This window comes from Actinia tenebrosa, unplaced genomic scaffold (assembly GCF_029948245.1).
Source record: "Actinia tenebrosa isolate PJP-AT-01 unplaced genomic scaffold, QUT_ActTen_1.0 PGA_scaffold7__59_contigs__length_16204524, whole genome shotgun sequence".
In the NCBI taxonomy this organism is placed as follows: Eukaryota; Metazoa; Cnidaria; class Anthozoa; order Actiniaria; family Actiniidae; genus Actinia; species Actinia tenebrosa.
In genome coordinates, this window is record NW_028292584.1 from 2,000,923 (window position 1) to 2,018,240 (window position 17,318).

At 38.6% G+C, this 17,318-nt stretch overlaps 1 protein-coding gene across 3 annotated transcripts; it reads right to left on the reverse strand.

The window, feature by feature from the left end:
- Positions 1-596: 596 nt before the first annotated feature.
- On the reverse strand, positions 597-17,075 carry LOC116304456 (atrial natriuretic peptide receptor 1). Of its 3 annotated transcripts, XM_089040410.1 has the most exons (21): positions 16,135-17,067; positions 12,697-12,986; positions 12,274-12,409; positions 11,694-11,915; positions 11,495-11,576; positions 11,135-11,243; positions 10,524-10,562; positions 10,225-10,326; positions 9,731-9,808; positions 8,918-9,022; positions 8,363-8,434; positions 7,197-7,365; positions 6,187-6,336; positions 5,647-5,821; positions 5,433-5,573; positions 4,647-4,770; positions 3,929-3,997; positions 2,501-2,675; positions 2,057-2,155; positions 1,855-1,946; positions 597-1,049 (listed from the first exon to the last, which is right to left on the reverse strand). In XM_089040410.1, exons 1-21 carry the CDS (start codon positions 16,817-16,819, stop codon positions 942-944), a joined length of 3,222 nt encoding a protein of 1,073 aa, XP_088896536.1. In that variant the 5' UTR covers positions 16,820-17,067; the 3' UTR covers positions 597-941. The 3 variants fall into 3 exon arrangements, 1 of the variants encoding a protein (XP_088896536.1); XR_016121761.1 differs by lacking the exons at positions 597-1,049; positions 1,855-1,946; positions 2,057-2,155 and adding an exon at positions 4,421-4,457 and having other exon boundaries at positions 2,604-2,675; positions 16,135-17,075; XR_016121762.1 differs by lacking the exons at positions 597-1,049; positions 1,855-1,946; positions 3,929-3,997; positions 4,647-4,770 and having other exon boundaries at positions 16,135-17,075.
- Positions 17,076-17,318: the final 243 nt, after the last annotated feature.

Genomic DNA, 17,318 nt, shown 5'->3' on the forward strand with positions numbered 1-17,318 from the left:
AAGGTAATCGATGTGCTGTCTTAATTCATCTTTTATTGTATTATCTTGGCGATCTGTTAAGTAGTGTTTAAAAAACGTTTTTTGAACTGCTTAAAACACTCATGAACAATTTATGAGATTTTGGTTCAACTGGAGCCACCATACACGTCACGAACATGGATTTTTATACTTCGATAGAGATTTGACGTCACGGGCATGCGCAACCAGATTCAATAGAGGCTCCCACACGTTGGATATTGCGTGTCAAGGCAAAGACAGGCACGTTAGTCAAAAATCTTTAGGGTTGACTGTGACCTGTGAAGCTCTATGTCTTCATCTAAACTTGGATGCATACTTCATCCCTGATGAAGTCATCCTCATAGTATTCGAGTGGTCTTTATATAATACTAATGAAGAGGACTTTATCGGGTATAAAGGTTCATGCACGTGACGTGTATGGTGGCTCCAATTGGACCATAAGCTTACTGAATTATTAATGAGTGTTTTAATATTAATTTACGTATTCTTGCACTCAGAAAGCCCCGTAATACCTTACGATCCATGGCCACCGTATCGTCGAAGTATTGCATTAATTGAGTCTTTTTGGCTGCGATGTATTGTTTTAAATAAATCAAATAACATAACTTTAATCATTGACATATTAGGAGACTACAAATCGGAATGATGTTTGCGTTTAAGACGGATATTCGGGAAGACAAGTGATGAAACTCTGCAACTGTGCTCGTGGTCTGTATACCAATTATTTGTTGTTATAAAAAAATAAGTTTCAAACTTTACAAATGTTAAAACTTGATGTAAGCTATGAGGTCTAATTAATTCGATGGATAGATGGTCAGCTGTTTTTTCCTTTAAATCTTAATTGTTATGCGATCAGATTAAGAGACAATCCATGTGGCTCAACACCTCACTTTCTCGACAGGCTTTTCAAGCTAGTTGTTGAATTATTTAAAGTCGTGTTCCTCGATATTTGCCGCCCTAACGAGGTCTGGTAACGTATTGGAGAATCCATCTCTTCCTTTTAGAAAGTAAGTTCGAACTTGACCCTTACCCTGAAATTTAAGTTTGACAATTTTTCAGCATAAGTTGTAAAAGAAATATCCGGGAGTATAGTATTTATGTAGGGGCAGATCCAAGGAAGGGGCGCATTCAGGGGGTGCGCACACCCTAAATGAGTTGATATCTACTGCGTTATTGCTGCTAATTAAAGTTTGTGAACGTCCTGATCATAAATGGTACACCCCCTCCTAATAAAACCTTGGACCCGCTCCTGTTATGGTGAGAGAGGGCTGTGGACTGTGGACTCACAGATTTACCTAGAGTTCGCAGCGTCATTGGAGGCTTATCTTTCTATGATTTCTACCCATAGTCAATTCGAAATTTCAGTCGCACTGTAAACGTGATTGTTTTTTTACCATTTTTTCTAAATAGTTGGCCGTTCAAAAGGCTCTCCAGCCATCCATCTGATCTCAGAGAAAAAGTTAGCCAATCAAAATATATCGAAAAGCTTTGCAAAATTTAGGTGTCATTTTTCCTCTTGAAATTATTGATTTCCAGGTCGCAAAAAAAAAAAAAAAAAAAAAGAAAAAAAGAATAACGTTGCTAATAAGTGCTTGTATAACAGTGACACAATAACTAATAAGGTTAACATTTTTATTGCAAAGGTTGTGAGATTTTTATTTTTCGCTGGTCAGTTTTCACAGGCTTAATGCCACCTTAGTTTTGCAGTGACTTCGTTTCTACGTCATTATTTAAGGTCAGCTGAATGTCGGTTTATAAGAAAAAAGAAATGTTTTGTATATGTCGCTATGACGACAAAGTCGACAAAGGTTTGTAATTTAGATAGAGGGAAATTACCTTGATCGACACTAATCCTCTGTCTACTGTCTGATAACCTCCTATCTTGTCTAATAGTTCTTTACATTGAAGACTGATGTGAATTCTTAGAGCTGGTTTTAAAAAAAAAGATAAAGGAGAGTAAATAATAACGACAACGTCAACGGTAACGACAGCGACAGCGACAACGACAACGACTGGTATTGCAGGGTACACTACTCACCCAAACCACTGGATTCCATGCGGGATGATACATTAACTGTATCACCAAACAAACAATAACGAGGCATTTTAAGACCGACAACACCAGCAACGCAGGGTCCTGTAGCAGAGTTAACAATACATATTGAATTAGAGGTTATGCTTCTTTGGGGTTGCGGGAATCAGCTAGCCCTCTCGCGTGATATTTTCTTGCTTTGATTGAAAATTACTATGGCTATGGCTATGGCTATGGCTATGGCTATGGCTATGGCTATGGCTATGGCTATGGCTATGGCTATGGCTATGGCTATGGCTATGGCTATGGCTATGGCTATGGCTATGGCTATGGCTATGGCTATGGCTATGGCTATGGCTATGGCTATGGCTATGGCTATGGCTATGGCTATGGCTATGGCTATGGCTATCACTGATTTAAATGCCATTTGTTTATCATTTCACTACTTACCTGAGTGAATACCAATCCTCAGCTGTAGCTGATGATCAGGTTTGTGTCTGATTCTGAAGTCAATCATATCACTGAGTAGATCAAGAGACATGTTTGCTATCTCCCCCGCGTGCTGTATTCCGTTACGTCTTGGGATCCCTGATACCACCATGTACGAGTCTCCAATAGTCTCCACCTTTGTTTGTCATAAAAACAACACCATGATTTAGAGTCTGCACAATAGAGCCGGGGGGAAAGGGGAGGGGGGGGGGGTACTACCACCCCAACTTGGGTAGGGGTGTGCCGCCAGGACCTCAAAACCCTGACCGTATTCCAGACCTAAAATTTTGATTTTACATACCCTACCCAAGACTAAAACTAAGAATTGTACACCCGATACCAGACTAAACCTAGAAAGTCAAAAACGTCAAAAAGCCAGATTTCATTTGATAGTATTTGTGTTTTTATATTTTTGTAAAGTTTTAAGACCGAATATGGTCATTATTGAAACCATTTCAAAGCAAACAGTAGTGTTAACTACATCTCGGTCATATTACATTTTTTTACCATGCAAACGACGGTTATTCAATAGATTGAATCAATATATCAATATTAATGTTTTTATTGTTTTTGTGTCGCCAGAATTGAAAACGTAGCCTATTTGCCAGACAAAAACGACCAAATCGTTATTAACCCCATCCCCAGACTAAAACGACCAAATCGTAACCTTATCCGAAACAAAACTGATATCCAGTCCCTATCCCAGATAAAATGTCAAAAAATTATACCCTACCCCAGACCCAAAAGCGGAAAAAACCACCCCCCCCCCCCCCCCCCCCAGGCAATAGAGTCGGATTATATAGAACTTTTTTTTTGTATAGAAACGGCATGTACTGAGATAACATCGAATGCAAGTCCTATCGTTTTCGACCAATCCGATAACAAGTAGTTACGATTACTAATTGTATGAAATCGTTAACAGCTCTTATACCATCGATATTTAAAAATGTTGATCAGTATCAGTATCAGTTCTGTTCCATTATTAACAGCAATTAGCTGAATAACGGACACTCAATTCTATTCTAGATTAAAGTTCTTATAAAGAAGTCCTTTTAAGGCTTTCCTGTCTTTTGTTAATCTTCTGGCCTGATCTTTATCAATGTTTAGTAGTTTTTCGATCTCCGATGTGATGCTACATATATCTTTTGTCACGCACGAATAACTAAAAGGTTTAATGTGAAACTTCGTACTTGTCAGTGACTCGTGACGGGGAAAAGTAAATCAACTTCGCGAATCTGCACGAAGCCTCGTACTGAAACAATTGTGTGACAATCAGAGTATATCTCGGAAGTGGGCTTAGCCTATGTAGTATTTCATCTGTTCTAAGGTCCATTATTAAGTGATATTATTTGCGCACATGATCATACACGTGATCACCAACTGACTTGCCTTATAGACATCGTGTGAATCGATTATCTTGTCGAAGCAGGTGTAAAGGTCGTTCAGAAGATTAACCACCTGAATCGAGAAAAGAAAAGAAAGTTTAAGTCGCACAGCTTAACAGACCTCAAGCATGATGACGTTTACTACCCTCACTTCCAGAATATTTTTCGGTAGCTTTTTTTTTTAATGCTAATTTTCACTATTAAAAAGAGATTTGGGGTAGTTTAGGTATATGAGAAGACCACCTTCCAATCTTCAACATTGCCTGATGAAGACTAGCAGCAGCAGTCGAAACGTCGCGGTCCTTCCAACTGCCACAATCGTGAGACAGATTAAAAAGTATAATCTTTGAGTTTAGGTATAATGCGTCATTAAGGTTAGCCGTCTATTGTCTATTGATGAGAGTCACGGAAGCTGCCAAATACAGCTCGTTTTAGTCTAACTACACAACTTATATATCAAAAAAGGTAGCTGTCACCAAGAGACCTTTCCCCTTACCTGAAGGAAATGTGTCATCCAAGTGCTTGGGATAATTCTAGGGAACGCCGAAACAAACGCGAGTTAGCCCTAGGAGTAGAGTCACCCTTCTTCATGTAAATGGCCACAAATAGAGCGAGAATGAAGCATAAAGCCTGATATGATTCTCTACTGATCATGACTTACACGAAGATTAATTGCTTCTATCATTAGAAGTAAATGTTTGAAGTAAAAGCTCATTGTGTACCTGAATTGGAGTACTTTCTGAGGCAAGCTTAGTAAATCCCACAATGTCACTGAAGAAAATCGTTACAGATTCAAACAACTCTGCATCAACTGGTGCGCCTATTTTCAGCTTCTCCGCTACGCTTCTGTTAAGTGAAACAGGGAGGTGACAAAGATATGAAAAGATTTGTGATCATAGTGAAAGAAAGCAATGTCATGGGAAAACCACGCGGGGATATCTTTATACCCTGGTATAGCCACCCAAGAAGCTATGACTGGTAAATGTATATGATGCATGTAGATGCCGTCAAGTGGGATATATTATGCTGGCCCAAGGGATATCACTTATTTATCCGCTATGTTGCCGAAATCAAAATATAAGGCGTATGTTATAATGCAATGCTCCTATATTGCATACTTTTGTTTACAGTGCAGTTGTAGTAGCTGTACAGACAAGTTGTCAAACTAGATTTTTATGCAACCTGTGCCATACATTCGACCGTAAAGGACTAGCATGGTAAATAGTGAACACCGTAATGTATTATTAGTATAATTAATGGCAAAATTATTACGACACAAGTTGATGGCGGGGTGTCACTTCAGGCAATGTAATCAAATTGCTACTTCACTGAAAAGTAGTAAAATTCGATTAGCTTCTTCTTGCAAGAATGATTGTGACATGCTACTCTAAGATGCGAGACAGGTTGCAAGGAACATAACTTATTATTTGTTGCAAATGTTATAGCATTGCAATTCCCCGCGCCGAGCGGTCCCTAGGGTGGTCCCGCGGGACACACTTGATCATTACCTTGGTAGCATTCTATAAAGCAGTGCGTCGGTCTTTATCTTTTCCTCTTCCAGCTGTTGAGTTCTTTCCTGCACGACTTCTTCAAGATGGTCTGTATACTTCTCCATCATTGCAATCATATTATCCATGATATTTATTTCCCTAGAGGAATTGAAAAAAAACACGGTTGTTCGCATATCTTACGAATCTGAATTTAAGATATCTTCCAACTTACTTTCCCTTGTTAATGCGTTTTAGCTTGCGCAGGATGTCGGTGAATCCAGGGCGAGTACCCGGAACCTCGTTCCAACACTCGGCCATTAATTTGATGAATGCAGGACTTCCAGATTCAGGTGGAATTCTGGGACGGAATGGTGGAATCTCAGACTGCTGAACTCTGTTAACGATACCTTTGGGACATGAAAAAGCATGATATTCAGAAAGAAATAGCAAGCGATTACTGATTTATTTTACACTGAATAGCGGTTTGGTACATCGGTGGAATTGCAAATTAAAGTTAAAAATTTAATTTTTGCTATGACAACCATATGTTGCTCAGCCATGAGTGCGCTGTGTGTCTGATATTCTTGTTTGCGACATCACTTAAAAAAAGCACATAGAAACCTTAATAATTAATCCAGCAATTCATCATAATAGTTCCGACTCCCCTAAGTTACCGTTGCTATGCCCCACAAGCCCAATAATTTAAAAAAACTGATCGCTGAAAATAAATAATGAATTGCTTCAATTGTTTCATATTAGCAGAATCACTTACTTTTCGCTTCCATGAATTCATTCATACAGTAAGGCAGCCCTCTCAATAAGATCTCTTGGAGTATAATCCCATAGCTGTACACGTCTCCTTTAGGTGACTGACCAGGTCTCTCTGGATTAAGCAAATGTTCTGGTGCAGTCCATAGTAAATCTGAATAAAAGTCAATCTAATATCAATTTATCGTTAAAGGTTCATAATCAGCCTGGTTGACGCCGGACGCTTGAGACTGCTGCAATACAGTATTGATCTTTTTTGTGAGACTCCGCTACATCACATACATGCATGGATCTTTAGAAAGCTAAGGATCCTATTGTCTCACTATTATGAATGCTAGGCTTGATCAAAAAGCTGATTAACGCTGCTTCAATCAAAGGAGATCATTTTGCCAAGAATGAAAGAGCTACTGCGCATGCTCATCAATCCAGAAGAAAAACCTAACTATTCTTCTTCTATACGAATTATCATCACCAAAATCTTATGTGATTTGGAAAGGAGTGTGTGTTCTCCTGAAGAAATAGAAAACGTGCTCGTGTCCTGTGTGCAGTTATGAGGTACGCGGGGATAGGAGGACCACGACGCGCAGCGGAGAAGCGTAGCGCGATTCTACTCCGCGATACTTCTCCAGTGTTCTGGCAATGCCTATGTGCTTTATAACTGCACACAGCACATCAAACAAGTTTTTGAAAATTTCTTTTATGAAATACAAATTACAATAAACGTTATTTTGGATAGGAATGACGCAACTGAAAGTGTGCGCGCGTGACGATGCTCTCATAAAGCACACGCGCTTCCAACTAATCAGAACACGAGATTTAACAGTTATTTTAAAATGTATTTTGGCTACCGTCGGTCCATCAAATGTACGGCAGCATTATTGACATATACAATTTGGTAACATAGTTAGTTGGCCCTAGTCTTCAATAATAATATAATACTCAAGAAGTTTTTGGAGTTCACTGAAATGCGCAAATAGCTGTAAATAGCAAACCATATCCGTGACAGATGCTTACGGTTATACATGGTGTCAACACCAAGTTCAGGGTCAGGTGCTTGGCCTTCACAAAACTCTCTGAGCCCGTGGTCCGTTATTTTACAGACCCAACGGCTGTCTATCACACAATTTGATGACTTTAGGTGTCCATGGTAACAGATGGGGCTTTTATGCAAGAAACTCATACCCTATAGGAACGAGAAGGAAAAATTGGTTTGATCGTCGTTAGGGTGTACGTGATGATGATAATGAGGATAGTGATGGTGGTGGTGGTGGTGGTGGTAATGATAGTGTTACAACAATATCCGCCGTGAAAATAATGCACAATATAGTTTAGACTTTTGAATATTAATTTTGACATTGATTCTGTGCGTGGCAGAGTGCGAGGAATTAGCTGTAGGTGCGGTCTGGAGACCGCCGGGTTATTCTCTTCCCTGAAGCCTTCGGGCTAGAACATTATTCTACGTGATTCGTACACTCAAGGGCGGATAGTTTTTCACTTGCCCTCAGGTCCGAAATCCATGATATCTATATAATGTATAGTACATAATTCGACTACTGTCTGTCAAAAGATGCATGATTTGCATTCCCCGCGCACGCGAGAAATACGTTCGCGATCACATTTCACAACAAACTAAGCCCCCAATCAGTGTTATAATTAAAGACACAACACTTCCGAGTCAAAACATTCGACTAAACCAAGCAAAACCTGGTACGCATACATTGAATGCATCGGTCTACTCCTCCAAACAAACTACATCTTGAAATTCTTTGGCTCGAATCGAAGTGCTTCCAGACGAATACAAAAATTGAGTTCGCGCCGAAGATGGCCATTATTGGCTCATTACTTTACCGTGCGAGTGATTGCGTACTTGAATTTGTTGTAATAAACACAATATTGACAAGAAGTTTAAAACTTAAGACAGTCGACATTTGCTGTTCTTTCAAACCAAAAGTCCACGCATAAGCCAACTGCGAACAGCGTTCATAGCAGCATTGTTAATGATGAAAATTAATTGTTCGTGATAATGGACAATAAAGATGGCAGGAGTAATATGAGCTTTTTTCCCCGATACTTATAACATAACTGCGTTTTACACAAAGATGGCGGGATATTTATCCATGCACCAGAAGGCAAAGCGGGTGGGGAAAAAAACCGGATGAAATAAACGCTGTTATACTTACCCTAGCGATATCTGAAGCAAAAGAGATCTGAAACATCCAATCAAGGTTGATGTCAGTGTTATTCAGAACGTCCTGTGAATACAAATACAGCAATGATGAGAATAGGTTAATAAGCTAGGACGAGAGTATAGGATAATTTGTCATTTGTCACTAGCTGAAAACGAAACTGAAAAGAAATCTGAAAAAAATCACAGTCCCTGATAGGAATGGTGATATTGAACAATTAGCCATAATTACGCCCCAGCTCCCATCTCTTAGCAGTGAGCACAGACGGGCGGACGAGCTTTGGAGGGATGGGGGTTCAGAAATATTCTTTTTTTTGGGGGGGGGGGGGGGGGGGGTACCGCAGATGGGTAAGACAGGTCCACAATGTATTTTTGCACCAATGTTAATAATGAAGAATAATAATAAAGGCAAATAAGAAGATCATACAGTGTAATATATGGCCTCACTTGACTGTTATCAACACATTTCACAATGTTAATAATGCTTAGTGGTTTAGAAGAAAAAAAAGATTCGTGAGACCAAAAAACGATTGCTGCAGCCGCTACTTACCTGTAGACTACCCTTATTGCAATACTGAGTCAGTATCCAGATATTGGAGGTATCTACGCATGCGCCAATGAACCGATTTATGTTGGGATGTTGTACATCGAGCGCCTGTGACAGAAGGAACAAAATCATAAATATCGAAAATTCATCTTAAAGTTTATTGAATACGTGGAGTGGTATTGCAGAATGCGATGAGCGGAATATCTAATCATTTGTTTCCCCTTTTTCTGTTCCCGTTCCTATTGAATCTACCGATGAATCTGTTTTACGTAGATGACCCCTCATTCCCTTCCGATTTGGGCCGCTATGCTGGTGGTTACCCTATATATCACTTGTACCTTGTACATTACGTCAAAGTAATATGTACCCGTTTCCCCAGTTTTAGCATATACCAACTTGTGTACAGAGTAACTTATTTTACATACACAGTTATTCAATGAAAACAAACAAACAGAAACTTTTAGTTTGCGTGACAAATTCACGCAAAAGTTTTAGCAAAACGTTTAGCAAAACTTTTAGCAAAACGTTTGGGCCATACTCCGTTGACTTTTTAGCACTGATAGGAATGGCATTTCTCATTGGAAATTGTAGTAAAACGATTGCCGGCAGAGGCCATTTTGTTGCCGACTAAATATTCCAAGATTCAGAGGTCAATATTCACCTCCAAATAACCAATGAGCGCGCGCGTTCTTAGGAAGTACATAAGTTGGTATATGCTAATATATCATATCTACTCCTTTAATTTTCTCTTCGTTACTCCTAGCTCTTTCTTTTCCTTTCTTTTCCTTCGCCCCTTGCTTATTCCCCATAAGTAACCTGTTTCAGCTCCAGTAATATAGTTCTATCCAAAGTAATACTCGTTTTTCTGAGCTTCTTTACGGCAGCTAATGTCGACTGAATGTAAGAGATGAAGTAAGAAAAGGATGAGTAAAGCTAAGTAATTCTGTTATAGAGGGATTTTACAACAGCCATGTTATGGGGTAAAAACAATGCCATGTTATTACAAGACAATACATTTTACTTTGTGGGAAAAAGGAAAAGATTTGTATTGTTGCATTGGAGCAACACTAGAAATCTTTTTTTTTTTTTTTTTCCTCTATAACATTTTTTTTTTCCTGTTTCAGTGAAAGGGAACTATTTCTTTCGAAGAACATTTAGTGGTCTTAAAAGAAAAACATTTTATTTTGCCAGCGGACGATAAGATTAAAACTTGGAAGAAGAGACTTTAGCAGTGCTAAATCTTTACTAAATAAGGCCCGTTCCCGATTAGCACATGAGTAGAGCGGCGTGTGAATCAAGCAAATTCGTACCTTGTAGATAGCTACGGTGGCAAATATTTGGCCACGCTGAAAGTCGTCTTTTGTGTTCATAACTTGTGAGTACATGCTGCCCAGATCTTCTACACTGCTGTCCTATGGAAAAAAAGAAACAGGGATATTTGCGAGAAATATGAATTCATTCTCTTTGATATTACTTCTCTCCTTGTCAGAGAAAATATGGCAGTAATTGTTACCCCGCATAGACACTACCACTAGGTAATTTGATACCCGTGATGTGATAATGTTGGTAGTTGCAGTGGAGAATATTCATGTTTTTGTTACATACTTACCACGCTGCGTCTGCTGGGGTTATGGGAACCTATAGCAGACTATAAATAACACAAAATTAAACTTTGCATAAAACTCTCTATATAACGCTAGTTGCTGTGACATGAGCTATTGTCGTTACTATGCCAACCAGAGATCGATTCGCTGATGGAATTCCGCGCGCTTTAACTCAGAGGGCAACACTTCCCACTTCCTACATTATGGCCAACAAGCTGAACACAGATAGTCCAACTCCCTACATCATAAGCAGGACATGCTGAACATAGATAGCAGCCATACAAAAACTTATCTACAATAAAACATGTTTTACAACCACCACTCTTCATATGGGGCTATTGTTTGAGGGTCCCTCAACACACACTACCACTACATTCTATATATGTACAATATACAACACTCAACTGACATGTTGAGCTTTACAGAGGGAGAAAACCCGAGAATCTAGAAAAAACGTTGTGGTAAGGGAGAGAACAACACATCAAACAAACTAAACTCACATATGATCCAGTCTTAGCCGGGGCTCGAACCCGGACCACAGTGGTGAGAGGCAAGCTGTAAACCACTACGCCACTCATGCCACCCTTCATAAGACTGTCCATGTATAAATACCCACCATGCTACGTCTGCTTTGACTCGACCCTAATAATCTCTTGGTGAAGGTCACATCCTCAACCTTCACTCGCCACATGTCACTGTTTAAAGATGATTCGAACAACTTCCTTCTATTAAAAGAAAGTGAAAATCGAGGATTTTAATAAAGTGTTGAGGTGCAAATACTGGATTAATATAAAGTGTAGTCTGCTAGGTAATGGTCTGGATACAGAGATGAAATGTAACAGCAGCATCAATAACAACACCAATACCGACAAAAACACATTTACGACAACGCCAATAAAATAAGCAGCGACAAGCAAATCGTCCCTTGCATCAACATGTCTAGTTATATGTCTACTTATATGTCTCTTGAACTTACTTCATATATATTGCCACAGCGACGACAACCAACAAGACAGTCAGGATGGCTACCAATACACAGATCAAAATCTTCAAAATATCTAAATCAAATTCAAAAATCAAAGATCAGCTAGAGACTCGTATGCCATGTACGTACCTCACATGATTTCATGTAGTATCATGGCATGAACCTCCAGCATTTTTAGCGACCGCCTTACCTGGTGACGGGCAATACTCATCGTCAAATCCACAAAGAGGTCTTCCCAGGGGTGCAGTCGTTCCACCTCCTGGCCAATAGATGGTTGTGTTTGACATTATAAGTTTTTTATCCCAACTGTAGTACTCAGCGACTTTGACCATTTTGCCATTTCGGACGTTAGTCATTTGGAAAGCCAAGTATCGATCACCATGTTTGTCTATATAAACATTACCCGAGACGCCTGCAAAGAAAAGTTCTGATTATAAAGAATACTTCCACAGGGGCGGATCTAGATTGGGTTCGTGAGAATCATCCCATCCTCCTTTACCTCCTAAAATAAAAACAAGACCAGTCCTTTGTTTTGGTTCAGTTTTAGTGTTTTGGATCCAACCCTGAGTTCTGAAACCCTATTTCGTTGCGACGACGATTCCTTGCACGCTTTCTCCATTACTGTGCTTCACACCCAGTCAACACGCGCGTAAGAAGCAAGTCAGCTTATTTTGTTGATCAAATCCCTATTACTATTCCACGCTAGTGTTTACTAACCATCATCTACCCTATTACTAGTGTCCATCTCCCACGCCGAATCTCATAATTACCTTCAAAAGATCGATTGATCATTTGCCTGGTCACATCTATACCACTCGTTATGTTTCCCCCAGCTTTTATCGTATCATTTAAAGCCATTGCGTAAAGCAGAACACTGTCATGTAGAAAACATGCGAACTCATCTACCTGTTAAATAAAAGGTGAAAAAGATGGAAATACTGATAATGAACTACCTTTAATTTGGTAAATGGAGTAGAGCAGCTAGATGATCGCAACACAGACAGACTGCACAAGTGTGCACTGGTTTTTAGATAGATGCATTGCTGGGTGCTGTGGTAAACAATACGGCAAATTAGTCCCTTTTTGCATGGGTCAAGACACGGTACATTTCTCAGGCTTATGAAAGTTGCTTTGATGGTTGACCCTCCGCAAACGTTGACACAGATCAGCAATTATATCGTATGGTGATTTACCTCATCAGAATGACGCATGTGATAATTCAAGCCAGCAAACTCCGGCATTCGTCTGCGCACTTCGGTCTTAAAACTCTGGTATTCAACAGTATTAGGGATGTACACTCCAATATCCATCAACCCTTCGAATGCTCGGCAGGCCTCGGCGTTTCGCCCATCGGAGCCGCCTTTACATGTGTCCGAGAGTGTGAAGTAACTAAAGTATGCGTAGTCAGATGTTATCATCCCCATGTCAAGAAGGTTGAGGGCCATTTGACGAACACAAGGACCATAGCATGTGAAGATAAACACTGGACAATATAAGCGAGAAATAAAGAACAATTAAATGGTATTAGATGCAAGGGGCTCAGGACATTATAAAAAGGTGGCTGTTACAATGGAACCTCTATATTATACTGAGATCTCTATATTACGGACAAATATTTAGATCCCGGCAAATTCACCATACATTCTTTGTTTCAAATTCCCGACATCTATATTATGGACACCTCTATATTATGGGCACCTTTTTCTGGCCCTTCGATGTCCGAATTATGGAGGTTCCACTATGCTATTTATTTTACACTCGATTTTCCTTGAATTGTGCGTAATGTTCATCAGCTGAGTCGCAAGTATTCGCAACAGCACATGGTGGTCAGTAATAGGCCTTTTTCTAATGGACCAAATCCACACTTGGGCGTGGCGTTTGCCCATTTCAGGTCGCGTCTCACTCTTTTGAGTATCACTCTCTTGAGAATAAGATTCTTTGTTTGATTTGAATCCGTATTCATGTGTCTTTTCATGTGCAACCATTAAACAAAGAAATAATAATCTAGGGAATGTGACGTGGTCTGAAATGGGAAATGAAATTGAATGAAATGGATTAGGCCCATTAGTCTGAATACCGCTGTGTTCTTTGATCATAGATGCGTTTATACAGGGTTAGCCTCATTTCACTGTACAAACATTCACAAATACCAACAGTAAACCAAAGAATGCAACACAAACACTTTGAAATTCCAAGACTCCACTAGAATACATGAATATTCAAAATACTTTGATACTAATCCGAGTCTAACCCTGTGCAACAGAGAAAACACCACTTCCGACATGCTTTGCTTGTCACACAGAAACTCTGATTTAATGCGAGGCTTTGTTTCAATCTTTACAGTTTCTCATTTAATGTTATATCTATAGTATGTCATATTCTTCTATGCTGAACGGATTAAGTGTTCAAAAGATTGGTGTGGGTAGGGGAGGGGAGGGGATATTAGATGCCCACAGGTTTAGGGATTTTAGAAGTAAATGGTTGAAAGCTTTATGTTTTACAACGACGGACTCCAACAAGCATATCATGATCGAGGCCGGATAACACAGTTCCCACAGGGACCGACCCCATTTTTTGCGCCAAAATATGGATATAAATAAAAATCGTTTACTATCTTTTTATAGCTATTTTTCTTTTTTCAATATGCTTAATTTTCAAATGTCAACCCCACTTTTCAATCTTTGATATCATGCCGGCTCGCTCCGTACTAAGAGCTGATTGAAGACAGTTTTGGAAAATCGTTTGTGGTTGCTAAAAAATGGTGTGCTCATAAAGATTCATTACTAGACAAAATCATTCGATTTATACTGAGCTTATGACTGAGCAAATTCTATGGCTATTCTCATCAATGGGATTGAATAGATCCAGTGAGGTCTTTCTTGTTTTAAGTTGTTTACAAAGCTGAAGCTATCCATTCGACAGCCCCCCGGCAGTAAACTGCGATGTTATCTTTGCTAGATAGTAACTCTAATAGCCGCGAGGCAAAGCATATTCAAAACAATATGGCATATTGGTTCATTGGCTCTATATCTAATGCACAGTGGGTTGTGGCGCTGCTTAGGGTATTTTACAAACCCCCTAACGTTTGGGAAAATAGTAAACTAGGCGAGATGGCTTCCTAAACGCCCTAAGACCCCTCTCAGCTTAATTAACTTGAAGTCGCCTGGTGACAATCAGCCAATCAGCAAAAAAAAAAAAAAAAAAAAAAAAAGAATTGAATTCTGGCATTACCAAAATCGCCGCTGTCTTTGTATGTAAACAATGTTATCTTTCTGAAGGCGCATGTAACTTTAGTACGAATCCTATAGATGAGATATTCAATGTATTAAAGCTTTACAGATAATCGGTATAGTTTTAGCTTTAGCTATTTTAAATGGCCAATATAGTTTGTCTTTTCAACTTTCCGATTTTTTATAGATAAATTGAGACAAAAAGAAAAAAAGGAATAAGAAGTAAATAAGAATAAAGAAATAAATAAAGCAAAAAGCAAAAATATATTTTTTATATATGACTGTTCTTATATTCAATATTTGTACAAGAAAAAAGAAAAAGAAAAAGAAAATGCTACTCAACATTATTAGGTTATTATAATAAAGGAAAAATAACGCTAGTTTTGCTGCTATTATTTATTTCTATTTTAAACACTCAAATGGTTTTCCGTGTACGGTGGTATACGATGTTTTAAAAGTCCTTTTCTTAACCTTATTTTATGGGAGGGGGAAAAATATCAAAGCCTTTCACGTTGTTGATAAAGCTGGCACGCCAGTCATATTTGCTATATGTAACTGACAGATTTCATGGTTTTGAAATTAAAACGGACTTTTAATTTTTTTTGTGATGGAAATTCTACCAGACTTCATAGACTATCGCTTTGGGGAAAAAAATATTAACAAATAAAGGGTCGCGAAATCGAATCAACTAAAAGACTAGATTATCGTAAATATTGTTAAACCAAAAATGAATTATTTCTCAGAGTGTTATTTTTCAAAGACGGAAAACAGGGCTCAACGTTTTACTTTAAACAAACGGCCTTTTTTCTTCCCTTTTTCCTTTTTTTAATATTATAAAAATGAAATAAAAATAAAATAAAATAATCAGCGTACGGTGAAGTGTGGTTTTCGTTTCGAGGATTATGACAAAGACTCAAACAGAATAAAAACAAATAAGTTTTTTACTTGATATTACGATTACTGGCGATGATTCTCATCTCAAAATTTGTATGTCAATAAATGTGTAATGCTGAAAAAAATAAATACAGCGAGTTTCGGCGTGGAAATGTTTGCCAAATTATCCAAACATTTCAGACACTGTTTTTTTTTTGTTAGCGGAACTGAAAACGGTGTGAAACGGTTGATGACGTAAATGTAATAGTTACAGTAGACAGCTTGCAGGCCACAATAGGCCTAGATAGGTTTTGAACTTCGAACGGCTAGAAAAGTAAGCTAAATACATGAATTTTTAGTCATCTCAAAAGAAGAAAAAAAGAAGGAGGAATATATTAATTATGTAAACATTTGTAGATGATTAAGAAAAAGGAACCAAAACTGTTAGGTTTTTTACAAACCTATTACAGTTACTGGTTATTTTACTACGTAAAACCCGATAATATTGCTAGATTATTGATAACATACCGTGTGCTTTTTTCCTGGCTGACTGGATCAATCTCTGGTATTGAACATCACTCGTGAAGTCTGGACTAAAACTCTCAAAGTACGAAACTTCGTATCCAGGTTTTGAATCGATTTTCCTTTTGATAAGGCTTGCTAGCTGCGACCACACTGGCTCTGTTGATGTCAATATTGCAATCCTCTTCCATCCATATTGTTTCATTAGTAGTAAGAATAGGTTGCCAGACTGGCTGAAAGAGCCGACGGTTCTCACAAAAGTCGGGTATGAGGACTTATCCGATAAATCTTCATCGATACATCCATAAGAAATCATAGGTAAATCCCAATGAGCTGCTAAAAACCCGCAAGACGTGCATCCCATTGAACAGGCAGGTCCTATGAATACATCAATACTTGGCTTCAAAACCCTTAAATCCGATAGAGCTTGCAAAGATGGACCAATTTGGCAAAAACTATCTTTCCAAATGTAGGACAAATTGTATTCAGGTAGTAGATTAAGGTGTCGTACTTTGTCGATTGCTACTATTACAGCTGAGGCCAGGCGAGGACCAGCAGGCCAGCTTCCATTCCAAGGAATCAAAGCGCCTATTCGTAAATCTTTTGATTCGATTCCTTTTCGATTTCCCGCCAAAACGAAGAGCAATATGATCGCTGTCAAGATTCCATGTATCGTTGAAGCGGTCATCATGTTTTTGCCAGAAAAGTCCAAAAGTACCCCAAGCTAGTAGTTATATTCATCAATTCTCATGATTTTGAACAAGCCGTCTCCCAAGTTGCTAATGGAACCTCTAGTCCGGAAATTTTAACTTATTGTTTTAAATGTTCAAAATATCGTTGATTCAAAGTGTTCCATTAGTCAGAAACGCACTCCAGTGACGAGTAGACAGTAGGAGAGACCACCTCTTTGATTGAAACAGTATACATTAGTATGTACTTGTTCTGGAGCATACGTTCTTGTTATATAGTGTCAACAATAACTTAATTTCAACCCCTTAAATTTGCATTTTAAAAATTTGAATCGAAAGAATGGCTGAAGATGAAGATATTGCTAGTTTTCAAAGCCGACACCTCGGTTGAATTAAACAAAAGACTTGTAACTAGTCTAGCTGTTTTGTTAGATTAACCAACTTTGGTTACCGTTTCTCTTTGGAATGATCATGATTACAAACTAGCAATTCTTAGTTCCT